The 27,552-nt window shown below is 46.8% G+C and overlaps 2 protein-coding genes across 4 annotated transcripts in view; both read right to left on the reverse strand.

Annotated features, from left to right (window-relative positions):
* Positions 1-431: 431 nt before the first annotated feature.
* Positions 432-6,278, reverse strand: LOC119226865 (solute carrier family 46 member 2). 2 transcript variants are annotated; one of them, XM_037485210.2, is made up of 7 exons: positions 5,428-6,278; positions 5,157-5,273; positions 4,479-4,712; positions 3,919-4,090; positions 2,669-2,752; positions 1,955-2,111; positions 432-1,693 (listed from the first exon to the last, which is right to left on the reverse strand). In XM_037485210.2, the coding sequence occupies exons 1-7, from the start codon at positions 5,899-5,901 to the stop codon at positions 1,636-1,638; spliced, it is 1,296 nt and encodes a 431-aa protein (XP_037341107.2). In that variant the 5' UTR covers positions 5,902-6,278; the 3' UTR covers positions 432-1,635. The 2 variants fall into 2 exon arrangements, with proteins under 2 accessions (XP_037341107.2, XP_037341106.2); XM_037485209.2 differs by having other exon boundaries at positions 5,103-5,273.
* Positions 6,279-6,410: 132 nt separating this feature from the next.
* Positions 6,411-27,552, reverse strand: part of LOC119226864 (PALM2-AKAP2 fusion protein) — a 59,072-nt gene continuing 37,930 nt past the window's right edge. Inside the window, exons 10-17 of one of the 2 annotated variants that reach the window (XM_037485207.2) lie at positions 13,559-13,765; positions 12,915-13,268; positions 12,434-12,532; positions 12,241-12,342; positions 10,703-12,104; positions 10,427-10,602; positions 9,952-9,990; positions 6,411-8,981 (exon numbers count right to left, since the gene is read on the reverse strand). In XM_037485207.2, the coding sequence (XP_037341104.2) occupies positions 8,844-8,981; positions 9,952-9,990; positions 10,427-10,602; positions 10,703-12,104; positions 12,241-12,342; positions 12,434-12,532; positions 12,915-13,268; positions 13,559-13,765 (2,517 nt within the window). In that variant the 3' untranslated portion in view covers positions 6,411-8,843. The remainder of the gene's footprint in view (positions 8,982-9,951; positions 9,991-10,426; positions 10,603-10,702; positions 12,105-12,240; positions 12,343-12,433; positions 12,533-12,914; positions 13,269-13,558; positions 13,766-27,552) is intronic. The other variant, XM_037485208.2, reaches the window with a different exon arrangement.

Raw genomic sequence — 27,552 nt, forward strand, 5'->3', positions numbered from 1 at the left:
CTATTTCTTACTGTACATATCTATTTATTTACTTATCACTCTTTACATATGCACATACTCTGCACTTTTTGCTATTTTGCACTTCTGGCTGGATGTTAAACTGCATTTCGTTGCCTCAGTACTTGTACCCTGTGCAATAACAATAAAGTTGAATCTAAATCTAAATAATAGCTACCTGTTTAGCTAGCTAGCTAATTTAATAAACATTTCTAAATGTTATGTTTGAAAATCATCTGCAGCTAGTTTTTGTGCAAAGGAAATCACACAAGCTCAAATTCAAACAAATCAAATGGTATGCATATATATATATATATATATATATATATATATATATATATATATATATATATATATATATATATATATATATATATATATATATATATATATATATATATATATATATATATATATATATATAATTGGGCTGGGACTTTAGTGCGTTAATTACGATTAATTAATTACAATGTGAATTAAGATTAATTAATTACACAAAAAATAACACATTAAACATATTTTACGCATTTTTACACTTATTTTTTGCACCGCGGAACGTTTCTCACTGGATGAGTTTCGGAGGACCGATTATACTGGAGCACCAACTAGCGTTCATGACTTCAGACAACAACAAACCACAGTGAACATGAACGAAGAAGCTGACGAGACCGTGTCGGGTGGCCCCGTGAATGGAAAATCTTATTATAAAAATTAAACGGATGGAAGCGTCGATAAGAGCGTGGTTGTGAGCAAGCTGTGCAACAAGGAATTCGCATCGAGCCTCAAGTATCACCTCAACGCAAAACAATTAGCAGCTAGCGTGGACGTTAGCCCGACTACGAGTACAAGGACCCACACCCAACCCACACTGCACCAGATGACTGGTTTAAGGACCAGGGTAACTAAGTCCACGTCTGTACTAAAGTATTGGTCTACTTAAAAAAACATAGTTTACAGAAGGATTTCTGAAAGTACTATATTTCTAAATATGCTATTGCTACACTTGTCTGCTGGAATTGGTTGAACAAAAATAAAAATCCATAAAAATCTATGTGAAAAAAAATGACTTCTCACTGTTCTCAGGTCAAATATTTATGCAATTAAAATTCGATTAATTAATTACAAAGCCTCTAATTAATTAGATTAATATTTTTAATCGAGTCCCGGCCCTAATATATAATATATACATAAATATATATATCTATGTAATGCCTTTCAAATTAGTTGAAAGTACACCCACTGTAGAAAAACAAGAAGTATAAATCCAAACTACATAGTGTGGATAACTGGAAGTTTAAATTGCATCAGCCTGGTGTGTATGTGCTGGACTTCAGCTCACAGTCACTCAGCCTGTTGATGACTAAACTCGCGTCACTCAGTCATCGTTGGTCCCTCCTTGAAAATACACATTATGCGGTAATTGCCTCATCCGGGACACATTCATAGAGGAGTTCGCGTCGGTTCGTCCTGTGACAAGTTCCAGCAAAAGAGGAAGTGAGATTGAAGCGCTGTTCTCCTTTTTTTTCATGTCTCTGTTCCTCGCTCCCTGTTGCGAATGCTGGCTGCGGTTGGTGAGGTTGGGGCCCTCAGTCGGGGCCCTCAGTCTGGGCCCTCAGTCTGGGCCCTCAGTCTGGGCCCTCATTCGGACTGAGTCCTCGTGGCCTGACGCATCAGTCGAGATCTGCAGCTCACGATACTGTTGGCAGGAGAGGAAGTACATATCAGAAACATAGCAATAAGCAGGTGAGCTTAGAGCTAAGCCCAGTAAATTAAGTTGAAATGGATCACCTGTTGATCCCCGTTTCCATGTTTTTATGCTAAGCTAAGCTGCAACGTCCTACTCAATCTAGTACAGACATTGAAATGGTTCTGACTTCACGTAGCTTTCGCTACAAAAGACGGCGTCTATTTCCGCAAACACAAAAGGAGAGAAACCAGGGGAGGAGCCGCGTCCCACCTGATTGGGATCATTCCCAGCACCGTGATGCTGCTGGCCAGCGTGAAGACAAAGCCAGGGAACCAGTCCAGGGTCCTCTGGTAGATCTTAGTGAAGGCCGGGATGTAGGCCAGACCGGATAACTTCAGGGCCATCTGCAGATAGGTGAGAGTGGTGCCTGATGGGGACGGAGTGAGGAGTTAAAAAGGCTTCTCTTTGAGAGAAAAGAAAGTGGAATACAGAACTTTCCGGAACTATAAAGTTGTCTTCCCTTCTCCACAACTTGTTCCTGTGCCACTCATCAGTGTACTGATGCAATATGTACAGATAGTTCAAACAGCAGGGCGACGCGGGTCACTGCTTTGGCCCGCTTTAGATTTACATGGTGAGAAAGTACTTTTTAATCCCTCAGGTTTTGAGATATGTATTTAATACTTTATGCCAAATAGATAATGGGATTAAAGATTATTTTACTTTTTTTAAATTAAGATGGACTAATGTAATGATAGAAATAGTTTGCAGTAACTTAGTTGCAAATGTGCAGATGTGCTGTCCACCGATCCCCTGCAGATGTTTTTCGTAGGTATTATGGTCATTATTATCATCATTAACAGGGTCATAACCCTGCAATGATTCACTTGTTTTTTCACTGTTTAATTATGTATACGTTATTACTCATCTGTTGTGCTCTTACAAAACTACACCCACACACCCACACACAGGTTTCTCACTCACCACATGAGGAAGCTGGAACCTGCTGCGAGAGCAGAGATCTGATGGTGGGCATCGGGATGAGAGCAAACAAGTTGAGTGAGCGAGCTGCGGAGAAATGATCACTGATTAACTATTTCACTGTTTCCTTTTAAACTTGCCCATCCCTATTTGGATCAGTCTCTGATTACATCGGCTTGCGTTGAAACCAAACTAGTTCAACGTTGTAGTTTAATGAAACAATGCATACTATACAATGACTCATGGAGACATTTCTACAACAATGTCTATTTATACAACATATTTCTAAGAATCCGTAAGAAATATGCGATGACCTTTCAGGAATTTTAGTCAACGTTGCAGTTTTTCAATATAATACGTTATTACTTTTTCATTAGATGAAATTTTGAACTTTTGAATGACATTTTTATGGCTTTTTTCTGATTTTGAATTATACTATAATTTTTCACTGCAATAGAGATTTTTGATCATTGTTTGACATAGTTCCTTTCTTTCTGAGATGAACTATACCATCGCGTTTGAGTTAGTTTAGGACTCTTTAAGATACACTAAACTACAGAATGTTATGATTCTTGGCATATTATATACTTAATTTAGCTGCTTATAACTAACTTTATTAACTTTGGATTTGGACTGAACCGAGCAACCCAGTTTAATAAGTTCAAGTAGAAACTTGTTTTGTAAAAAGCAGCATCTTTATACCAGCATTTAGCTTAATGATTCTATATAATGGGACAACGTTTAAGGAAGAGATGATGAATTATCTATCTGTTCTAATATGACGAGTTGATGTTTTGGCCTTCGTCAGAGGGGATAAGACAAAACAATGCAGGAAGAAAACATCCCTTGAACCAAACCGTGTGATTGTCATTCACGTTTCTTAAGATTAAGATTTTAAATGCAAACAAGAGCAAAACACTCAACGAGATCACAACTCTTTGCTGTCCCGGCTCCTACGTGGTGGAACCAGCTCTCTGATGACATCAGGACCGCAGAGAGCCTTTATATCTTCCGCCGCAAACTAAAGACACGCCTCTTCAGACTAAACACTAACAAATTGTAGCTCTTTATTTGTACTTATAATGGCTCTTATCTATAACAAGTTGTAAATCGGCTTATTTAATGAAATTGCACTTTCTTGTTTTGTATCCCTCTGGTTGAAATGCACTTATTTGGATAAAAGCGTCAGGTAAATGACGTGTAATGTAATGGATGTCCATTACACCCTCCCTGCATGGGTCCACGACGCTTACCGAGGTAGAACATGGACGTCGTCCTGACGAACGACATGAAGTAAATCCCCGATGCGAAGGACAGCATGCCCATCAGGATGAGCGCCACTTCGCTGATGCAGCGGCGAAACACCATGACGCCGAGGAAACTAGTGAGGAAAATCAAAGAGCCGGCTGCATTGCCATAACCCACCTGGAGGTAAAGAGACAACGCGAAGCACAGCACACACCAGAGAGAAGAGAGACAAATCCAAAGTGAGAAGGGATACAATCAACGCAGGCTATAGTGTGTGTGGAGACATGTAGTACCCTTAATGCACTCAGCTACTCATCACACTAAGGCACATTTAGCTGATCAAAACAGTTCAGGACTTCTTCAGACTTCTTCTGCTTCTTCCGTTCTGTCTGAAGCGTGACAGCTGATGGCAGCAATGTGTGACACAATTTCAGCTGATCCTGTTCTATGTTCCTGTCTGATCCTTTCATTGGACCAACTTTAAATAACAAAAAGAGAGAAAAATGCACCAAAATGGAAATTCGAAGCCTTATTCGTACGTAAAAAGGCAGAGCAGAAGCATCACCTCAGTGGCACTCCAGCTGAGTGGCTCTTTTAGCACGAAGACTTCCAGTATTTCCACGGCGCCGCCCACTGCAGCCCCGTACAGGAGGGCAGTCACCACCAGCAGAACCACGTTCACCCTGTTTCTCTCAGCAGCAGCAGCCTCCGGAGAAGGAGGAGGAGGAGGGGCCTCATCGGAGGTGTCAGGGAGGAGGCAGGTGGTGTCCTCTGGCTCTTTGCTCGGTTGGGGGTTCACCTTGAATGAAGGTGGAGACAAACACGTGTAACATCTGCAGTAAAGTGAACCCGTGGGCTGCATTTGGAGAGATAAGAGCTGTAAAATGTCGTTATGACCACGTGACATAGCTTTGTTTTTCCTTTCACAAAATTCAGTTTTTTGCCCGAAGGTTTCATTGGAGAATCTGCATACTTTTAATCTAGTGGCTCTTCATTCTCACGTCATACCCTACGTGGCACACACACAGTACAAGAGCAGGAGAGTTCCACTGATTCCACCGATCATCCTGCACGACCCGTTCTACCTGTCGGGATTGCTTCCTGGCGTCATCCGAGGAAGGGGGCGGGGCCAGACGTCTCACGGACAACGTGAACGCGCACGGCGGGCTAAACACGGCGACCCACTGACCTGCAGCAGGAAGACGGACTGCAGGAGGCACAGCACGCGCAGCAGCACGCTCACCGCCAGCAGGATGATGCCGTTCCCCAACGTGGCGCTGTACACGAGGAACATGTGACCCGACGCGAGGCTCCCCACCACGCCGGCTGCCCCGTACAGCAGCTCCACTTTCATCATCACCTGCACGGACATGTGCAATAACATCCCTTTTACTGTTATTTGTCCTGCTGTCCCTAGTTGGTTTAAACTAGTTGTGTGTGTCTGTGTGTGTGTGTGTGTGTATTACAGGTACTATATTCTTCTTCTTCATGAAGCCGGTAGCCGTAGAACTGACCTTGGATCGGTCCGCGGCCGAGGAGGAGATCGCAGCCAGCGTCATCACTCCGGGCCAATAGGCGCCGAAGCCCCCCAACAGACCGTAGACCACCGCCCCGCCGAACATCACCTCCAGCGGGAGCCGGTAGACGACCACCACGAGCAGAATGACGCTCAGCAGCAGGTGTCCGCACAGCGGCACCACGATGGGGACTTTCCTCCGGCCGCGGTCACCGCAGCGGGCCAGGAGCAGCGCGGGCACGATCGGGACCAGCCGCAGGATCAGGTTGTAGGTCATGAAGAAGTCCGTCATGGCTTTCTGCCGACCGTCCTCCGGGGAGACGTCCGGGTAGGTGGCGTTGAGGCAGCCGTCCCTCACCGCCATCTGAAGCGCGGTGTTGGAGAGCGCGCTGCCCAGCTGCTGCAGCACGATGGTGGGCTCGATGCGCCGCAGCACCGCGACGGCGGCGTGGCACAGGCACGACAGGGACATGGCGGGGCTTCTTCTAGGACCTCGTCGCCACGGGTGGGGTCATTCTCTCGCGTCCCCTGTTCCGTGTTGGGAAGTGAAGCAGCGACGGGGAGATAGTGAACCGCGCACGTCGGAACTTCCTCCTCTTTTACGCGCTGACTAACCGGGCGCGATCGCACGGGTGGAGTGGGAGGGATTTTTAGTAAAACCAGCCTGTGCTTCAATCGGGACGGGTTCACGAGTGTATTTTAGAGTCATTTTTAAAGTGTGTAAAAGGTGGAACCATGGACAACAACGTGGTATCACGTGTTCCTGGAGCCAACCACCTAAAAAACCAATTAGATTCGAATAGGTTTACAGTGAAAGAGACTGCAAAATCATAACGTTTGAAAATGTAGAACCAGAAAGTATTACAACTTTAGTGAATTGACACATTAGTGTTAGCTTTGGTGCTAGCTATAGTTTTAGTTAATTGGCTGAAAATGCAAAAAATATTGTTTTATAAAACATGAATGAAGCAGTCACACGTGTACAGGTTTTGTTTTTAATGAGAAAATATCCATAATATGTATCGTAGGTGTATAACCGTGAGCCTTACATGTGCTATAAAATACCAAAGCAGAGTATGAGCATACAAGTGGTTAACATAGAAACAGGTTATACTGAATAATAGGATTGCTTCACCACACACACACACACACACACACACACACACACACGCACACACACAAAGACTGGTAGTCCCACCCTGAAGCTCAAGTGCTTCTGCAGACCAAAACAAGCTACCAGCATTTCAAATGATAAATAAATCATCTCATTCAAACAACAAAATGCACAAACATAATAATAAATCACACACTTGGAACTGCTCTGCGTGTGCGCGACGTCATAACCATTTAAAAAAAGCGTTGGAGCGTATCTAAAGCAAACTCAAAGTGAGTCAGGAAAAGAGGGCAGCGTGTGCACAAGGAGGCGGTTCACAGGCGGAAAACATCCTCCGTGTCCGTCACTTGTCCTGGATAATGTCAGTCCGACTGCCTCTAACATCTAACATCTGCCACGTGGTAACACAAGGAAACACCTTCAACTCGTGTGGTGGAATTAATCTCATATCAGCGTCAGCTGCAACACGGTAACGTCTCCACCTCAGTAGATGGGACAGTGGTTCTTTAAATACTTTTCTTGTTTCTGTTCATTTTATACACAATATTATCATATGCATCGAAAAAATACACAACGAGGAGGATTCTCTGGACCCGGTGTGTTTGGGAAATGGGACCCATCACACACACGTCTGGTTGCTGGTTGCTGGCACGACGTTTCCTCAGAGAACATATGCAAATAGATCATTAAATAGCGTCAGACAAGTTGCACTCGGGTTGGGACGGTCCACAATAAATATAATAAGAGTCGTTATTGCTAAGGGTTATCAGCATGTGTCCCGCATATCTTCATCTCAGGTTTTAATCACGTATCATTCAGCAAAACGAAGGTTAGGGACCCTTGGAGAGGACGTGCTGATCCAAACTGAGACTCTCACCGTCCTCCTGTCATGCCGAAGTAATACAAATCTTCCGAGGCTTAAATATACAAAATCGGAGGCTGTGAATTTGAATTGTTTTTAGCTGAAGTGGTTCAAAGGTACCACGTTCACGCGTTTCTACATAAAGACTTTTCTGTTTCAATGTGTTTAGTGCTTTAATTGAGACGCTGAACGCTGACTCGGGCCCCCGGACACCACAGTCACAGAGGGCCCCTTCATCCTTTGCTCATCTGGCAAAACAGGAAATCACATCGTGCAGCCAAATCGGAGCTCACAATATATTAGGTAAAAAAAATAAAATGTAAAAAAAAGTACAACCCTAGCTCACCCCCACTCCTCTCCCCACCATTATGTCATTACCAAACAATATAAACACACGTTTGACCTTCTATCACCTTCCTCTTGCTGCTTGTCGATTTAAAAGCATAAGCTGACTGTTAGCGACATTCGGTTAAGCTGTAACATTTTATCTTATAAAAAAAATCCCTCCTTCTTCTTCGGTAATTCTCCGTCCAACGTCATCCTGGCAAGCTGGCAAGGTGTTCCCATCATCCCGGTCCGTCACCGAAGGTCTGCTCGCTTCCTGTCCAGTCGTGAAATGCGCCGTACATGCGGTGCATCCGACACTTCGTGGCGGTCTAAGCATTCAGCAGCTCCAGGAACCTCAAACCGGCACTTGAGATACAAGAGTAGATGCTTGATAGGATGGCGAAGGGATCCCACCCGACTCGTGGTATGGGTGTTAAATCTGTTCTGTGGTGCGGTGTGGCACTGCCAGATGCAGGAGGCCTCTGAGCCGGATCCTTCCAGCGGCATTGTCGAATCCAGGTTAAAAACGATTGCGTAATGACAGAAATGAGCCCCTGCTTTTTTTCCCTCCTTTCGCCGAAGTGCAGAAAAGTCACAATGGACACATGTCTTTCCACGCATTGGTAAAGATGCTCATGGTTAAACCAACATCAACAAGTCTCGGCCAAAACAAAAGTCTTAAAATCTCAGCCCATATTTAAATATAAAAAATGAGAGGCAAATAACAATCCTATGAATATTTGTCATTCAGCGTCTACCTTCTAGTAAAAACTTTTAATACCAAATTCACATCCCACCTGTGCTCCTTAACCACCACAAAAGCCTTTCGAATGGTCTCTCTCCTCGCCAACCTCACTCTCTCCAAACTCTCGTCATTCAACGTACTGATGGCCTTCAATCCTCCGGTCCAAAAACCACAACTCGATGCGTTTCTTCAGCTCGTGCCATCGGTGGAGCCGCGGGTCATGTGATCATCACAATGCTATTAGTAAAATAAATACTGTTGTCTATCCCTGTCCTCGCTGCGTTTTTTCCTTCAGTCTCATCGTCCTCGTCTTCTTCCTCCTCTGCCTTTCCACTCGGCTCTTTTACTGCCTCTGAGAGGAGCCATTTACTCCTCCTCCTCCTCCTCCTCCTCTTCCTCCTCTTCCTGGTCTTCCTCCTCTCCATCCTCGTTGGCGTAGATACCGGCTTCCCACTTCCGTGCCATGTCGCTCTTCCTCCTGGTGACGCGGGTGGCTTCCAGAACCTGTCAATTACAGGACAGCAGATGCAAACAACGTGAGCGGAATATTAGGCCAAATGCCCAGGAGTTAATATCAATAAAAAAGACACATGCTTTTGTGGCCCTGAGGGACACAACGTAACACACGTCACACACAGGAAACACGCGCAGTGGACTAAATATGGCATGCGTTGTGAATCAAACACTGAGGGAGCGCCTGGTTTAACCACGCTGCAGTAGAGGAGCCCCTTGAGTTGTGATGAAGATGAAGCGCCCTGCAGTATTTGACAAATAAAAAAAAAGTAATTTTACCTGCCTTTTAATGCTCCCCCTTCATTGTCACTCTCACACACAGTCATGCCAAATACAAATCCACACACGCAGTTACAAAGAGGAGAGCACATCTCCACAGACAGAAGGGATTCAGGGTGAAGGGGAAGTAGCTGGTGGCTATGAAATTACATTTCATCATTTCCAAATTGGTGAGCGTTTACTTGAGCCGTTGACGTCGACGATCACAACATAGACATCCACCGCATTGGACTTAACAAGTGTCATATTTCTGAACTTTTTTTGAATGACTGTGGTGCAAAAATATGAATATCTAAGGTTAACGATTTGTCTAATTTTTTGATAGACAGGAAAAATGTGCATGGGGGGATGGGGGGGGTAGGGGCACATGCTGCACCATCACCACAGAGCACAACAGTAATGCAGTGAGACCACAAGCAGACCTGGGATCAGATACAAATCTGTTATTACACACTAATCTATAGTGTTGTGTACATTTAACGGAGGATAACAAGAATAAATGGCTTCATAAGCTTTGCTGTGAATAATCAGATCCTTCAGTGAGATGTGAGATAAGACCCAAGGTTACAGTATGTTCAAAGCTATAAAACCCTAATACTCCCACTGCAATGTATTACATGTGGTCTGTCCCAGGTCTGTCAGTAAAGGCCATCTATGGAGTGAGCAGGTTTTAGGCGAGTACCTCCGTGGTGACCTCGTTAACCAGCAACAAATGGGCATACTGAGCGACCCGGCAGGAGAGAATCAACAGTACAAATAGTCAGAAACATGTGACATCATCCTGGATAAACAATAACAAGATCAGCTACAATGACAAAAGAGCAACTGGGGTCAAGATGAATTCGATATATCATGAAAAGTACATGCGTGCAATGTCATGCTTGTTTTTACTTTCTGTTTTTTCCCCAGGATGATTTTCTTTGAAAAGTCCCAAACTTTATCCAAGGAGAGACCTAATTCTTAATAATGTCCCTCCGAAACAGAAGGTGAAAGGCAGGACATCCCCCGGTGTATTACTTTCCATTACTTAAGTTCCTGTTTCAGTCTGGGAAGTTCCCTCTGATGTCACAGGGTCCGCTCTCGCCAAGAGTAACAGAGATGGAAGCATCATGTCTACCGAACCACCTAATGTCCTTCCTCCAGGCTCAAATACTCACGCTGTTGTCCTCCAGCTTCTCCCTCCTCTTCACTTTGTGTGTCTCGTAGTCCTCCATGAGCGTCTGCATGAAGCTCTTGGGTCGTCCTCCGGAGTCCTCGCTGCCGGCGTCGGACAGCGCGCCCTCTGATGGCGAGGGGGAGACGGGCGGCGCGGGTCGAACCTTCTCGATCTTTCCTGCACACAGGGGAGGAAAAAAGAAACACGCGGTGTCAGACCCGCCTCTTGTTAACTAAACGGGAGGAGCAGCGATCGGCGAGGAACCGCCGTGACCCACCTGGTGCTGTCCTCGCCGTCAGGGTGAGACGCGCCGGCAGGCTGTTGCTCTTCATCTTATCCGCCGGGGAAACGTTGGCCTGCCGCATGGCCGCCCTCGCGGGGCCCAGGCTGTTGCCCGACGAGTCGCTGGGGCGCACGGCGACGACGGGCTTCCCCTCCCTCTGTTTCTTCAGCTCCTCCTCCCGCTGCTGAGCCGCCCGGATCTCCTCCTCGATCATGGACAGCGTGCGCTGCTTCTTGGAGCGCAGGCGGAACGGCCCGCTCGCCGCCTCCGCCTCGGGGCCGCGCGCCGCCGTGCTGCGCAGCTCGGCGGCCTCCGAGTATTTGCTGAAGTAGCTGAACTCGGGCTTCTCCGGGCTCGGTGGGGACGGGGGCCGGCAGACCGGGGCGGGCCTCGGGGCCGCGGCAGCCGAGGAAGAGTCGGGGGGCCGGGCCGGAGACGGCGCCGAGGAGGCGAGCGCTCTGGCGTAAGAGGACTGGATTTTGATCCGGGGGCCTCTGTCTCTGGGCCTTTGCTGCGGCGGCGAGACGGGCTGGGAGGAGGGCGGGGAGGGTGTCTGGAGGCGGGGCTCCCGGGCCGGACTGGGTGGCTGCAGCTGCTGCTCTCGGGACAAGACCCGTCCTCCCGGCGCTCCGTCCGCCTGAGGGGACGGTTCGGCCGGAGCGGGGCTGGACGACACGGGCGACTGGAGGCTCGGAGCTCCGCCGGAAGACACGGGAGAGGAAGAAACCGGCTCCGGGCTACTGGTTGTAGTTGAGGACGGAGACAGGGGGGCGCTCAGCTGTGAGGAATTGGACCCCCGCCACTCCCCTCCGTCCTGAGCCTCCAGGGCATTCTGGATGGCGCTCTGAACGAGCACCCCGGCGTGGTACTCCAGCTCGTCTTCCGTGGGACTGCCACCGGCCTGCCCGTTGACCGGAGTGGAGGGCTGCGGGGTGGGGGGGGACACCGGGGTGAGCGGCGACGGGGTGGGCGGCAGCGAGGCCCCGCTGTCCGATATGTTGTCGGAGCTGAACATGGTGGTGTCCTGGGAGCGGACGGACAGCTCGTCCAACCCCGAGTCGGACTCCTCCGGGTGGTAGAAATGGCCCTTCCTGTCTTCCTCGTCGGGCAGGATGGTCATCACAGCTCGCGCACACGTAAACTCTGCCGCCATGCCTTCGTCGGACCAGGTCACGTGGCCATCCGCGGTTTCTGGGACGACGTCGCCGCCTCCATGGCTGCCCCTGGTTACGGATTTTGAAAAGGGCTGGGTGGGACACACGTCCCTCTTGGTCGCCTCCCCCTGCAGGAACTGCTTTCTGGCAGACGAGAAGTTGATCTGCTCCTCCAGAATTTCCTCTTTCCTGATCAGCTCTGGGTCAAAGGTCACCATCGTAGGAGGGCCAGAAACCTGGGGCTGTAAAAAGAAATGGGGGAGAACAAAAGAAAGGAGAAAGGAAATTGAAAGAAATTGAACATCAAGGTGAGTCCTCCAATCTAAAAAATCATCACCCTGTCCTACATCACTAGTCATGTGTGTGTATGTGTGTTACCTGTGTGTATGTATAGGTGTGACTCTGTCTCTGCTGTTTCCTCTCCTGGTACTTCTTCAGAGACTCGAGCTGATCTGAATCCAGTTGTTCTTCCAAGGGAACCTTTTGCGGATTAAAGAAACCAACCGGATGAATAATCAGTCGGTTTTGTCAGGAAGGCCAACGACAAACCGGAGCTTAAAGCGGAGGCTACCTCTTGGGGAGGGTTCCACCAGCGATGAGCGATCCCAGGATTTTTCTTCACTGCCTGGTCTTTGATCAGCTCCTGACGCTCACGCTCCAGCTCCTGAACCTGGGAATGGAGGCGAAGGGAAGGTCAAAAGGAGTAGAGCCAATCATTCACCATTAGCGAGAGCTTCTGATTAAATCATGTATGCTGACTAAGACATGTATGGATATTTAGAGTCTGGCCTGTCAGTACAGTCCAATGAGTTTAAGGCCCAGTGGCAGTTATACATTACATACTTTTAGGCAAAGTCAACACTCTGGGAGTGTTTCTGTTTCCCAAATGTACATTAATGGATTCAAAAACATACTTAACTGTTTACTAGCTCACACTTTTCATTTGGTGAGACCAGATAAGATGCTGTAATGTCTTGGCATTCACCAGCCTTCCTCAGGACTCTTATTTCTAACCCTTTAGTTTCCCCACACATAACCCGACAGCCGCTCACCTCCCCCGACGGTCGTCTCCGCGTCACCCTGACCTCCTGCTCCTCTCCAGGGACAAAGAGCTTCGCCGGGCGCCTCTCCTCCTGAAACGCTCTGAGCTCAAACTTGGCCCTGCCGCTCCCTGACTCCTCCGCCTGACCGTGGCCGTTGGTCCTCGAAGCCGAGTGGACGAACGTGGTCTGTCCCCGCCCCTCCACGGTGACCGACTGGTGATTGGCGGGGCAGGAGGCGGACACGCTGACGGCGGGGGAACTCCCGTGGACGCCGATCGCCTCGGTGTGTTCTGAGGGAGAAGCGCTTCCGTTGGTGGGAGTTTCTGAGGCCGCGTCTAAGACCTGGTCCAAGTAGCGGATCTCCTGTGGAGAGGGGTACAAATGATGTACTACGATGTTAATCAAACGCCTCCTACTATTGTATTATGTTGAAGAACGCAGATGAGGCGATTAGGTACAAAACTATAAAGCATATTAAAATACTTTTAACACAGAAAATGGAAATTATGTTGGATTACTGGACAACAGTTTTTCCCCTTTTCGACTTATTTGATTGTTTATAATAATTACATCAATATAGCCACCATCCTGTGAAAATCAGCACAAATCTAGGCGAGGATAAAACCCCAGGGTCTGGCATTTAACCTGCGTACCTGCAGCCCTTCGCCATCGGGGGCCCCTGCATTGTGAGCGCGGTTGCTGGGGCTGCTCAGGCAGCCATGTTGGATCTGCTGGCTCTGCACCTCCATGCTCGCAGGCCCGTCAGTGATAACGCTGACCGATTCCTGGAAACTGACGCACTTCAAGGCCCGCTCTTTTGGCGCCGCGTCACTGACATCATCGACGGCCCGCCACAACTTCTGCGTCGACAAAAAAGAAACGAGAGCAGTGAAAGATTTGGACCTGTTTTAAAAAACACGTCACAGACATGTGTCTGTCTGCATTGCAGTAGTAGTGTGCCGGGTTAAATGAAACCAATGCAGCCACAGAAGGAGTGCGCTGTGACTAGCTTCCACCACTAGGGGGCACTGATTCCTTCTCTGCTGCTTTAAGTCCGAACGAACACACTTTCCATTCAACTAAAAATGATTCTATTTGGGATCAAATAATCTCACGGTTCTGAGCGTGAATCAGTGAGCTGAATACCTGGCATACGGAGAATCATGCACAGGGTTTTTGAGAACCATGCTCTTGATTTAATACAAGACGTTCATCATTTTACAAGATAACATAAAAATCACTGAGGGCCTGTCACTGACTAAAGGTGGACTCAAGGGCATCCTAGGATCAAACCTGTGACCTTCTGTTTTTGTGAACCATCCATGTGACACATTCCACATCCACAGATAGCAAGGAGCTACATTTACCCACGCCCACCAACAGACCCTCTACTGGCTTCCTGTTTCACTGCCTCGGGCCCTCTACTCCCAAGGTGTGTCTGTCTGTTTAACATGTGAGTTTGTGTGTGTGTGTGTGTGTGTGTGTGTGTGTGGGGAGGAGCTGAGATTTATTGAGGACCACTTCAGTGAATTGGTCCACTGTTCAGTAAGAGGCACATGGGCCCATGCGGAGGAAGTGTTTGCCTTGGTCCCACTCTCCCACTTTACGACGCGCTACCGGCGAACATTTAATGATGTTCTCAGAACCCTCTGCACGAGGCGTTCCTGCAGGAATCAGTGGGAGATTTTGGTCAGAAAGAAGAGCAATCATGCCGCAAAGCCAGATCATTTTCTTTTCTTCGACTACTACTTCTTGGTCCTCGTTCTCTCTGAATCCCCTCAACTGCTCTTATGTGTCCTCTCCTGCATCTGTTTTTCCTCCCTGGGACTGTTGGACCGAAGTCACATGGGGGTTGATAAAAAAAAAAAAAGCCCTTTATTGTCTATACTTAAGGAACCCTCTACTCTCGGTTGTCTCCCCCCACACTCCTCTTATGACCTCTACTGTTTCGGTTTCTACCGGTCTGGCTGACTCATGCTTCCACTGTCTCATCAAGGGTGTGATTAGGTGAAAGTCAGAATAACACAATCTCTTCAAAGCCTGCCTCACACATCTACAAGTCCACCGGTGATACGACTTTATAACTGCTTGATAGAAAAGTAATAGTAGTGGTACCGTTAGCCTTTGGCCTTTAGGTTATTCTTTGTTAGGTCACACTATGATTGACACTGAACTGTATTAAAGATTAAAAGACGTTTAAAGTTATTACATGTTATTTTTCACTAAAGTTCACTAATCCTTACCCTTTTCATCTCTGAGCTCTTAGTTTTCTTCACACACTCAAATGATTTTTCTCCCAGTTAATGATCTTAACTGACCATGTGAGGACCAGATGTCACTTCTGTTTACGCTAGTTCACAGACCAGTTCCTCCGTCCTGTTACATTTGATCCATTGTATACTGCATGTGTGTGTGTGTGTGTGCTTGCGCATGCAGGAATGTGTTTGTGTGTGTGTGTGTGTGTCCAGCAGGCAGGACAGCACAGAGGGGGAGGATGTCCCTTTACTGCCTCGGGAAGACATCCCTATAATACAGGAATGTCTCATATGCAATGCAACTCGGCTACACCAACACACAATAAAAGCAGAGTGTGTGTGTGTGTGTGTGTGTGTGCGGCGGTGCATGGCGGTGTGAGTGTGGTCTTTGTGTCAGAGGTGTGTATTGCCGTGTGTGTTTCTGATTCTCCTTGAGGTGAACTGACATTCCAGACATAACTAGCTGTCCCCAAGGCTTGGACTCAAATGCTTGAGATGAGGGACATTGTCCACCTGGCGAGGAGCAAAATGTGTGTGTGTGTGTGTGCAAAAAGAATGGATGTAGTTCAGGGTCGGCGGTCAGACCAGAAACAAAGCTTTACGTCGAGGCTGATTTGAGGGTTTAGGACCAAAATTAAGATTAAGATATTGTATAATGGCTTGGATTAGATCCTAGGCTCCATAAGCTTGTTAAAATATATTAACCTAGGAGTTAGGAATAAATGTAAGGATTATGTTGTGTGGGAAAGTCACGACGAGTAAAATGACACAATCGTGATTCTGTCTGAGTCAGATGTCGGACTGTCTCATGCGCGGTCAAGGTCCTGTCTCCTTTCCCATCACGTTTGGAAATGCCTAACCTCTGACTGGGATGCACAGAATCCACACACACACACACACACACACACTAATAAGATACACATTGGGCTGCATGCCTCAGAGGCCGGGGGGTTTACCAGATTATGAGAGAACCCTAACACTCCGTGACGGGAAGTAAACGCAGAACCTTCAACGTCTCCCCCCAAAATTTGTTTTTAAAAAACAAACAAAGCGACATTTGCTTCTTCCAGCACACATTATAGCCAAAACACACAGCAAATGTAATTTACAGAATTTTAAGAAAAGCCCATGAGCTCTTTTACAGCTGTTTTTGTTGTTGTTGCTGAATGAGTTCTCACCTGCTGCCCTCAAGCGTGATCGATTTTCAGTGTGACTGTAAATCCATGGTGGGTTTTCTTAAGAACGAGCTGCTTTCCTTCTTATATTTCTATCACTGCTTTAGACCACCCGTGTGACTTCTCTAAATGAGCTTAATCTGTTTTCCGATTTAGCTCTGTTCACTCCAGTCTGGTCCCAGATAGTGCGAGTGCCGAACTTTTTCCTGGCCAAGCCTTTTCCTCCTCTTCTTCTCCTCCCTTTCCTCCCCTCCCGTCTCTTTCCTCTCCTCCACAAAGCCTCCCCTCTCTCAGTAACATTCCTACCGACTGCTCAGTGAGTTGTGATGTCATGGGCTAAACGTGTGTGTGTTTCTCCAGATCCCTTCACCCACAAAGACCCCTTCTGTGCCGGCCCTTGTACAAACACACACAGACACACACACACAGACACACACACACACACCAAAAACATCCACCCTGTGGCTCCCCGCTGCTCCTTTCCTGTGTAAGGCCGAACCCCCTCTCTCCCCCGCTCCGCACGTATGGCGCTCGCCCGCTTTCCCTCTAATCCTATCAAACTCGGAGGAGACGGGAGTCAAAGAAGCCGGCCGAGAGGCGATGATCAAGAGATGATGACTGAAGAAAGGGGGGAGAAAGGTAGGTGTGGGTGTGGGGTGGGGGGTAATGGTATGTTGTCCTGTCATCATCAGCTCTGGAGCTGTTGAGTGCATCCGAGGGGTAGAGTGACAATCCGGCTGTGTTCACCTTCCAATAAAAAGTTAATGACCTGGAACCCGCTGCCTCGTGGAGTTCTTAGTTATTAGGGTGAGTGGGAGGAACCGTCCAGCAGGACGAAATGAAACTCAGCGGAGGAAGAGCTTTAAGCTTAAAACTCTAATGGCGATGCTAAAGAGAGGAGTCATATTCGGTTAAAACAAAAACGTCTGAGGATGGGCCTGGCGCTGCGAGTGTGCGCCTCGACGGGTGACTGGATCGGGCTGGTGGAAACCAGAGCTGATCCGAGTCACGGCTCACTTTCTCTTCCCGCGAGCGTCGAGGTGCACTGGAAACTCCGGTGCTCCGATTTACACGTTGTGTTAGCGGCGGCTAAAAGATGGAGGACGGCGCGGTGTCAGGACGCACGACATCTACGACTAAAGAGTTGTTTCGGAACTTTTAGGTAATTTTATTCCCTAGCATAACCAGCATGTTCCCATTAACTGTCTGGTTATCACTGGAAAAAAAAGAATAAAGAATATGAGCAATGCCAATTAAGTATTTTAATTTGTTTTAAGTGACGGTATATGAATAGGCTACAGGAAACTGGGACAGTAAGCCAATCATTGCATTGAACTGAGGGGTTCAATTCCTGGACGAGTCGTAAGGCGCAGAGTGACTCGTGATGGTCGCTAGGGCAACGCTGGTGATTTACAGCTAAAGGCTATAAGGTCCAGTCGCAGCTGTTAGATATGAAAAGGGTCATTGTTTGGAAATGGATGTGGCGGTTGGTTCATGTCGGTGTGCGTGTCCACGTGTGATTGCGTGCATCTGGGTCAACACTGGTCAATAAAGTGCAGTGCCCACAGCAGTCTTATGTCAGGGAAGTTGATCAGAATTGATCAGGAAAAAAATAAATGGCACACATCGCAGCCCGCCAGAAACAACTGAACATCCCTTCATGCACTAATTTAGCCAAATCTTTACAATGCCGACATGGGATGAGCATTCTTAAGTTTTGTTTTAAACTAGGTGTTGTATATTTGATTAAGAATTAGGTAGTGAAGCCTTTGTGGACACATTAAAAGAAATCATGTTGCATTGTGGTTTTGGAACGTTGGGACGTTTTCTAGTGTGATAAAACCGTTTTGAAGGGTAACGCCCTCTTAGATCCTCCAGACAGTTATTGTAAAAGCACTCAAGCACTGGATGTTGGAGACAGTCCCGGTGTATTTAAAGAAGGCTGTGGACACTCAAACAAATGATGCTGCAAAGTAGAGGAAGCGACTGATTGGATTAGAGCCTATCACAGCTCGCAGGTTATCTAAACAGGAAACCAGGAAGCTGCGCTGACTTGTAGCAATGGAAATGGCCCTCAACACAGGAAATACACCAACAACTTGAGGCCACCTTCACAAAAGCACACACACACACACACACAACCACAGGCTCAAAGTTCATTGGGGTCAACAATTCGGCAAAATGAAAAGTCTGAGAGACGACACCCAAAATGCTGTAAATTCATTTTACAGTTTTTCTCCATTGGTTTGGCTCAATTCTTGAAACAGAAATTACATTCTCAAAGCTCTTAATGCATTTGGTAAAATAGCCTATATGGTTCAGCACAACTACATAGATCACCTTCAAAAGGTCATATCTCACCCAAAACAGTTAACTCAAGCTTCAAAACCAAATCGTTTTCTCATAAAAATAGTCAGTGCCCCCAAAAGGAAAACTTCCTTCTCGATTGCTGTGGCTCATCTACTGTATCTCTCGAAAAAACGACATTCTCAAAGCTTTAAATACATTCGCCAAAATAACTTAGCCCAGTCCTTCATTGACAATGGTTACTGTACTGTTTTTTTTGTCTAGCTAACAGAATAAAATAGGATTTTAGGGTAAGATTAGCCTCCAAGGTTTGACATCACACATTGCACTCATACTACCGAAAATTGTAATTGCAATTATCATTCACAAACATAAAATAACTTCCATACATCAAAGTAAAAAGCAGCATAATATACTGTAAAATAAACACAAAAACAAAAACCAATGTAAATTATATGCATACTACAGTGCTGTAAATAAAGCCGGTCAAAGAATAGATAAAATAAAGTTCCAGTTTCACCTGACTGTCAATTGTTGTAATACTGTGAATTTATCAAATGTTATTCATGGTATTATGTTCTTGAGTAATTTTGACAATTGAACAGACTATTGTGCATGTGATGACTTATACAATGAAAATACGCTGAGACTTTTTTGAGCGAAAAACAATTAGACTGACAATCAACAATCAGTTTAGATCAACAAGATCTATTCACTTGGAAATTGTGCTAAACGTAGGCTACATGTACTTAATCATTTGCAAAGGTGTACTGAGACATTGAGACATGTACTTAGACATTTACAATTTAACCAAATGAATGAGAAATTCAATTCTGTATTGAGAAATTGCTAAGTTGTTTGGAGGTTTGTCCATGTTGTTTTGAGAATGTCATTTCTGTTTCCAAAAATGAGCCAAACCAATGGAGAAAAACTGTAATGTGTTTAGAAATTGGCTTATTTTATTTATATAAAACTGACATGACTAAATCGAACAGTTAAGTGTTATCAAACCCACGCTGGGGCTTCTGGGTAATTTGACTCTCAGCCCAGCAGTGCAGCATCAGCAAAGTGATGTCCATGCATGCTTAAGAAGGGCTCGTGCAACAATGGATCCTAACCTCCTCAGTGCCAGAGAGAGCAAAACAACACCCAGACTGGAACCGTGTCCAGAAGCCTCTGGAGTGCCCCGGAGGACATATGGCCGCCATGCGAGTCCCTTTCCAAGCCTCTCAGGACACCCTTCACTGAGACCCTCTAAGACCCCTCCACGAAACCACAACAAAATGCCTGACAGGCACATCGGCGAGTCTCTCGAGTCTGAATACTGATGCCACGATCCACACACACACAGACACACACACACTCATGCTCACACACACACACACACTCATGCTCACAGAGGGAGGTTTGTAGGCAAAGAGAGTGACTACTCTCCAAAAGTACCGGATGGAGAGCCAGATCAACAGCCCTCGGCACAAGTGCAGGTCTAATCGGATCCAAACAGAGTGGCAGAGACACAGAGTTATGAGTTCTTTTTTGGATGAAGTCCAAACACCAACTGCACTCATTTCTTCAAGCAGATGTCAGATCTGTGTTGAGGACAATATTTCATAGTGTGACAGTGAAACAAACTGTACCGTGCTCGGCCGGCTGCCCGGTGGAATGGTGGACCATGTAAGCATTACGGGACAGTTGAAGGGCACAGTGAGACGAGAGTCTTTGATGCCAAATGAACCTCTGTTAAAAAAAAAACCTATGAGCCCCACTGGCCTGTGTAGAGGTCATCTTTAGGGTTATTTCTGGATCCAAACGAATGTCAGAGGAAGGCTGGGCAACACGCACAGCAGGAAGTATGATCATCTGTGTACAGCAAAGGCAACGTGGTAGCATATATATCCTTCTTCCCCCTGCTTATTGACAATGATTATTGTCAGTGATTAACTGACTTGTGCCAGCAGGAACCGACAAACAGCTTTAGAAAAATGACTTGTGATGAACTCGCAGTAAAAGTTCCCCTTAGCTACCGATTTTTTTAAATAAACGTACTAATTGTAGTGCAGCTACAGTTCTCACCGTAGACTGGGATCCCTTCCCTTCCTCCTTTTCTTATGAAACGTCTCTCTCCTGCTGTTTACCCAGCACGGCACAGTACTTGCTGGAAACTAAACATTCCTTTTAGTTTCATATCGTCTCACACACACAAACAGGCACAGGTTCAGTGAACACAAGCGCCACCGTTTCAGTGGACCGGATCATCTATTGTTCGTCCTAATGACCATTAGACCCCCACCGGTGGCCGCATCAAAGATCTGACCTTTAACTGAGGGTTAAAGGATAAAAGACGAGCCTCTGTGGAATCAGACGGACCATCGGAGGTAACAGGATGTACGGGCGGGAAATAAGGACAGACACGGAGCAGCGCAATCCTCCGTAGAGGAGGAGGGGACACGTGGTCAGCTGAGCCCGAGGGTTTCAGAGGACGTGGTCCTGGCTCTTTGTGTGTGAAGCGAAAAGCCACCGAGCACATGATTGTAATCCTTTCCCAGCGTGAAGCGGCCCGTTTTAGTCCTCTGAGTGCGGAGGAGACCACACAGTGAGGCTCGTCCGCCCGATGGGCTGAAGCAACACAACCAAATTCCAAAAAGTCAATGAAGCTTTTTCCTCTGGAGTAAAAAGAGCACAATAGTGTCTCCTTTTTTTCTCTTGCAAGGTTTTATATCCAAGAACAGGTATATCACAAATGGGTTCCGCCCCTAGCTTTCTTTCTCTTTGGCACAGCCACCGGCTCAATCAACATCATCAACAGCATCTGCCAATCAATTAGACGGCGATTGGCTCATGTCATCAGCTCGAAGCGAGCGCTGTTTGAGGGGCGAAGGGAGATTAGGTCGGTGACTTCAACTCTGGCACGACGCCATCTCACACTCATGTCAGCTAGCTATGTTTAGAAAGCCTGACTCAACCCCTCCTACCGATGCACCCCCTCGAAAAGCCCGCCACAGCAATTAGCAGGCGGGTCGTTATCACCACATGTTGGAGTGCACGTTTAGATTGTGCGCCCACGCCAACGCGCCATGCGCTAACAGACCCGAGCCGACGGCAAATAATTGCTTTGCTTGAGGGAATTGATCCCGATCAGCATTTGCACTTTCTCACGTAACAACCGCACGGATCCGCAAATTGGCTCGCCGCGTTGCGCCTGGGAAACCCCCGGCTGAGAGGCCCATAAAAGACTGGAAAGCGCATTAGCACCGTTGTCCTCGGAGGGAGAGCGAGCCTCCCTCCCGGTGCTCGCTTATAGCATTAACCAGCTAACTGCTCGGCCTCTCCGTTAATCACCTGTCTATTTGCGGGAAGTGGCTCATTAGCTGCAGTATTTAGACAGCCGGGGGGAGAGCAGCCCTGCTGACAGTAAACATGTCCGAGCCGGCGAGCTGCGCTGTTTACTTACGGCCCGTCCGCGGCGGCTTTGTCCTGCATTCAGCACGTGGGTTGGAGTAAGCCAACCCTCTTGAGTGAAAACAGAGATGTTCATGTGTTCTTACCAAGCAAACATGTGACCTCAGAGAGTTTGGGACGACATGACCTGAAGTCAGACCCCCCCCCCCCGGCCAGCATTTAAATTCAATTTGTTCCCGTCTGTGCTTGTTCTCGCTATATGAACAGAAAGTCTCCGCTGCTTCACCCCCCTCCCACGGTAAATTCCTAAAGTGAACATCTTCCAAATGAACAAATGACGAGCAAAGTTATTCTAGGTTTTGAGTCGTTTCAGCCTCAGCACCTAACTCTCACCACTTCACCTCGAGGGGACCTTAGTTGACCAGAATGGTAGCGGTCACCTTCAGCTGACCTTAAAAGTAAAAACTCCCCTTGGATTCCTTCACATCTCGCACATTCCGCAAATCAATTTGTGATGACGTGTTGACCGCGTTGGTCCAAGGCTGCGCCAAAATAAGAAATGACCCCCCCCCCACAGTTACACCTAAGTGGCCAAGTACCGATCTGACATTCCAGTCTAAAGCTGGAATGAGATAAAGAGAGACCTCGGCAGCTTTTCACCACCAAACCCATCAGAGGTCAGCCTCCCTCTTGACTTCCTGGAACTACAGATACAGTATCTGCTCCAGTATTTGATCAAACTGTTCCTTTTTTTATTTATTGTGCAAACAATTTTGGATTCTTGTAGAGCGAGCCAATTCATTTTGGCAGTTTTAAAAGCTAGGAATGTCCTCGAAGGCAGTTTGCTTAATAACGTCCTGCTCCCTGTGTTACTGCGCTGCATTTACTCTGCAGCGTTTCACCCCGCGCTGGATGAATGACTCGGGTTGCACAGCGCGACATACAGTCGGTTGGACGTGCCACACAATAGTGGGCGGTGGGGGCTGCCGTCACATGGCGGGTTTGCATTGTTATGCTTCCTGCATCCCTCGGTTCTCTTCCTTTCTGGAACACAAACGGCACAACACTGGACCCAACACTTGCAGAATATGGAATGTGACCTTTGTTGAGTGCTTAATTCAGCATTTTTCTTTCTTACTTCGTTGTCATTTTCAAAGGAGAAAAAAAAGAAAAAAACATGTTCCCTTGTGGAAGACACACCAAAACAAATGGCCAACAAGATCGTAATTCGGTGCCATTATCAGACGTTACCAAAACCACCACTGATTGGATAGCCAATCACGGCGCCTGTTACTGTGTTTTTTCTTTACCCTCTGACATGAGGATTGCTTTCATTTTGGAAAAAACAAACTTTTAACAGTTTAAAATAATATTTGTGAAAAGGGCCTCTTCTTCTCTTCTGGCAGTGTCAAGGTGACTTCTTTTTTTTGTGGCTTTATCCAAGAAATTACGGTGAAAAAAACCTGCCGACACTCTTATGTGCCGTCATTATTTTAAGGTGCCATCCATTCCCGTGGGAAAAAAACAAAATAGGCTAAAAAGTGTCCTTCACAGTCCAAAGAGCTTTTTATAAATCCCGGGCCACTTCACACACGCACGAGCACAAGGAGGCTTTGTTGAAAATGCTGCGTCTCAAGGCCCGGTGTCATAGCTGGCCCTGGGGGGGGGGGGGGGGCCTCACATGATTTCCAATGACACACCACCCCAAAGCTAAAAGTTGTCCTTCCTTCCTTCCCATTTACTGGCTGTATCACATCCAGTACAGCTCGGACCGCGGACTCTGTGTCTGTGACCTTTGTCCATCTGAACAGCGCTGATTTAACTCTAATGTGCGGGACTTGATTCATAACACGAGGCAGAGTATCACTCTGGCCGTGTGAGGGACGGCCAGCGGAGGAGGGAGGCCCTTCAACAGATCGCTGCCTGGTTAATGTCAACAGCCCTCGGAGCTGTGCTGGGCTGAACAGGCTTCCTGCTCCTCCTCCCCTCGCCTCACATCCACCGCTCCACCTAGCCCTGACACACGCACACACACACACCTGCAGCGCCCTTCATTTCTCCTTGTGCTCATTGTTTATTGTCGTCGGCCTCTCTCATCCCGTACCTCACTCCCATTTTACACTTCCTGCGCACACGAAGCTCCCCGACCTTTAACGCCATCAACCGCACATCTTTTATGTAACCTCTGTGATTATGTTTGTGCGTTTTGGTGTGTCTGCGTGTGTGTGTGTGTGTGTGTGTGTGTGCGTTCCGGGAAATGGGAGAGGTCTGTAGGAAGAGGACATCGTTGATAAGTGTGTTATTCCTGTCAATGTTCTCACAGTCCACGGTGCTGAGAGGGGTGGGGACGGAATGCGTACTTCCCCATGACACACACACACACACTCAATGGGACATTAGGTATGTGGCAGGTACGTCCTGTCATTGACTATCTAATCAAATGGTGAGCTGGCTTTGGGCTATTGGCAAACACTGCGTCTGAGCTTTTGTTTCCAGAACGAGCTGGTAATTCTAAATGATGACCCAACAAAACAGTAAACAGACGAGGAACAGTAGACAAATAGCGGATGAGGAGCCATTCTGAAAAAAGCTTGGAAACACACTTGGTTCAACCCTCAATTATGAATGTTATGGATCGAATTGAACCCCATCAGCGGATCTTTTACTGATGCAGATTTGTTCAGGTTCATGAAAATAGACTCAAAAGACACGTTGTTCCTCCCTTTAATGAGCCATGATGGCTTTCTCCTTGGCACTGCTCTTGCTGTGCAAAATAAACAAAAGCTATCAAGGCCACGATTAAACAGTATTGAACTGCTGTCTCTTTACGAAGCAACTGGGACAATAGAGAATATTCATAGAGACGAGTTTAATTTCTGAGGCCTGCAACCCCCCCTTTGATAAAGTGTCGGTCAGCTGCACTCAAAGTCAAATCAATCAGCATGATTGGATTTGGTAGGAAAACGGGGTCAAGGAGAGTTGGTTTGACTGCATGAGTATGCTTTGCAAATTTGGGGTCACACACATAAAAATGTGTTGATTGAAAAATCACTGTAACACTGTGCTGCATAAATAAAAAACCAATGCCATTCATGTTCTGATTTCAGACACCTAATCGGACAATTACATTAAAAATGTCCGCCCCTCGACGAACATAAGCGCTGTCAAAGGTTCATGGTGACAGCTGCAGGAGGAAAGACAAAGATTCAAAACTCAACATGAGCCAATCTGGAGCAAACAAGTGAAGTCTGGTCCCTCTCGGCTTGGTTCGCACTTGACACGTGACACCTTCTACCTCTGAAGGTGCTATCCTGCGTATGTAACAAGGGATTTGGGGACATTGGGAGCAGGGCTGATACAATGTGCACAGCTACTTGACCCCTGTGCTGAGGTTTCATCGAGGTTTTACCATGAGGGTTGTCCAACAAAACCAGAGAGAATCAATGTAAATAAACTGCAACAAAAAAAAGGTGTTTGGTGAGGACGTAACGCGCAGCCCGCACCAAACAGTCTCCATCCATACATAACCCCTAGTGTGTCTCTGCCAAGTCATTGTGTGCGTGCAGGATGACAAACAGGTTAAGGTCATATTGATATGTAGGTTAAAGTGATGCAGAGGAAGAGGAGGAGCCAATAGAGACGGAAATATACACAGAGACTGCTGCAGCAAGCGGTCTGGTCCACTAACCTGGTTTGGAGCTCTCTCTCTCACTCTCTCTCTCTGTCCCTATCTCTTAGGAGATAACTGGACAGTGTCCTGTGTCCTCGCCACTTTAAAGCCAATTGGGGTAATTTCTGGGTCTGCCTCTGTTGTTAATCAGCGCACGTACAACGACAACTCACAAGATTAATGAAAAAGCAAAACAAAAGAAAAGAAAAAAACAGAAGCCAAACGGAGCCCAAACTGACCACCTATAAACGAACGCATCACTTTTACCCACAATTCCTTCGTTTGGCGTTTCTTTTCCCTCTCCAACGTAAAGTTAAAAGCACATACAGGCGTTTTTTTTAGCATGACTTTAGTGGATTCCGTCTACCTGTGTGCAGAGAGGAGTGCGGCAGCAGGGCGCTGATCCCCCGGAGCTCCCCAACGGCCGAATAGCAGCCGGGATAACGGCCGGGATTAAGTTGCAAACGGCGGAGGCGTGAACTTCCCCGCAGTTTATTCTCCCGCTTTGTCCCGTCCTTCCTCGACGCGGGGAAAGGAAGAAAAATAAAAACGTGTCGTCCGCCGGGGACGTTAGAAGGACGCGGCGGGCGGGAGGAGCAGGAGGAGCTGATGCCGGCCCGCTCCCTGCAGCAGTAATAACGGTAACGGCCGCCTCGCGGATGACATTGAGCTGGGATTTTTTCTCTTTTTTTTTCTTTTCCCAACGAGCTGCGGTTTCCTACCCGCTGCGCTCTCTCTCCTTCTATCCTTCTACCCTCTCCTCCTTCTCTCCTCTCGTCCTAGCTCCCTGTCCGCTTCCAGAGAGCGAGCCGCGGCGCCAGCCCTGAGCACAAAGCGGATGACTCGGACGGATCAGGTTACGGGCCGTACTGCCTTTCATTCATTTATTCAGCTGCAACCCCCCCCCAATCCATCCATTCTTCTGTGCCCCCCCACCTCTCTGTTTCCTCTTGGCTACTTTCCCTCTGTCAAATGTGCTCAGGGGGCATTTCTGTTTTTTGACAAACAAAAAAACAAACTCAGAACCTTCTAGAACAGTGAGCTAGTCGACAGTTGACGCTCGTGAATAATAGTCTATTTATGCCACTTCTCTTTACACACGTTTGCTGTATATTTATAGTTTTTTGGGGGGTGTGACTCAGACAATTGCATTTTTGTTCAATGGAAGGGTACTTTGTGGAAAATATTGTAGCATTCACCCCACCCCATGTAATAGTATGTTAGGCTATAATACTACAGATTCATATTTTACTGAAATAATAAGGACACTTAACGGACCATTCTGCAATAGTCTTACTTTTGAAGGATTCTTAAATTCTTACTTGGGACTTTATCATAGTTTTTTTAATTTTACTTAAATAAAGCATTTGACATCTTCTGTTTTCACCCCAGAGAAAATGAGGACACAAACTATTGTCGTAAAAATAAAAATAAACTGAACAAATGAATAAGTATTACTGCACGGCTACTGTGTGCCGAACATCCATATATCAATATATACCAGTTTTAGAAAACAAAATGTATTGTAAGAGAGTTGTTTGGTCCCAATAAACTCATTTCATGACTGAATAAAACTCTCAATATGAATAGTTCAGTACCACATTAAATTGAACCCACAGTAGATATGGTTACCCATAAAGTGAGGCCATATTTAATTCTTGGATAGGAAACAATGTGACAAACCAGAATAAATAATCTCAGATCTAATACTGTAGTTGTTGTCATGGCTTTAGTTGTACGTGATATTTTTACATTTTCACATGCACAAAAGGAATTTCCAAAAGGATCAACAAAACCTTTCTGGTGGGAATTATTATACATACTTGCAGCTTTAAAATATT

This window comes from Pungitius pungitius, chromosome 18 (genome assembly GCF_949316345.1).
Source record: "Pungitius pungitius chromosome 18, fPunPun2.1, whole genome shotgun sequence".
Classification (NCBI taxonomy): Eukaryota; Metazoa; Chordata; class Actinopteri; order Perciformes; family Gasterosteidae; genus Pungitius; species Pungitius pungitius.

What these genes read in the sequence shown, in the direction of transcription:
- LOC119226865 (XM_037485209.2), bottom strand. Translation starts at nt 5,901, where the DNA reads ATGTCCCTGTCGTGCCTGTGCCACGCCGCCGTCGCGGTGCTGCGGCGC. An exon ending in AGTCCGTCTTCCTGCTGCAG is followed by an intron (nt 4,713 to 5,102) that starts GTCAGTGGGTCG and finishes CCTTCATTCAAG; the next exon opens with GTGAACCCCCAACCGAGCAA. An exon ending in TCAGCTGGAGTGCCACTGAG is followed by an intron (nt 4,091 to 4,478) that starts GTGATGCTTCTG and finishes CTTTACCTCCAG; the next exon opens with GTGGGTTATGGCAATGCAGC.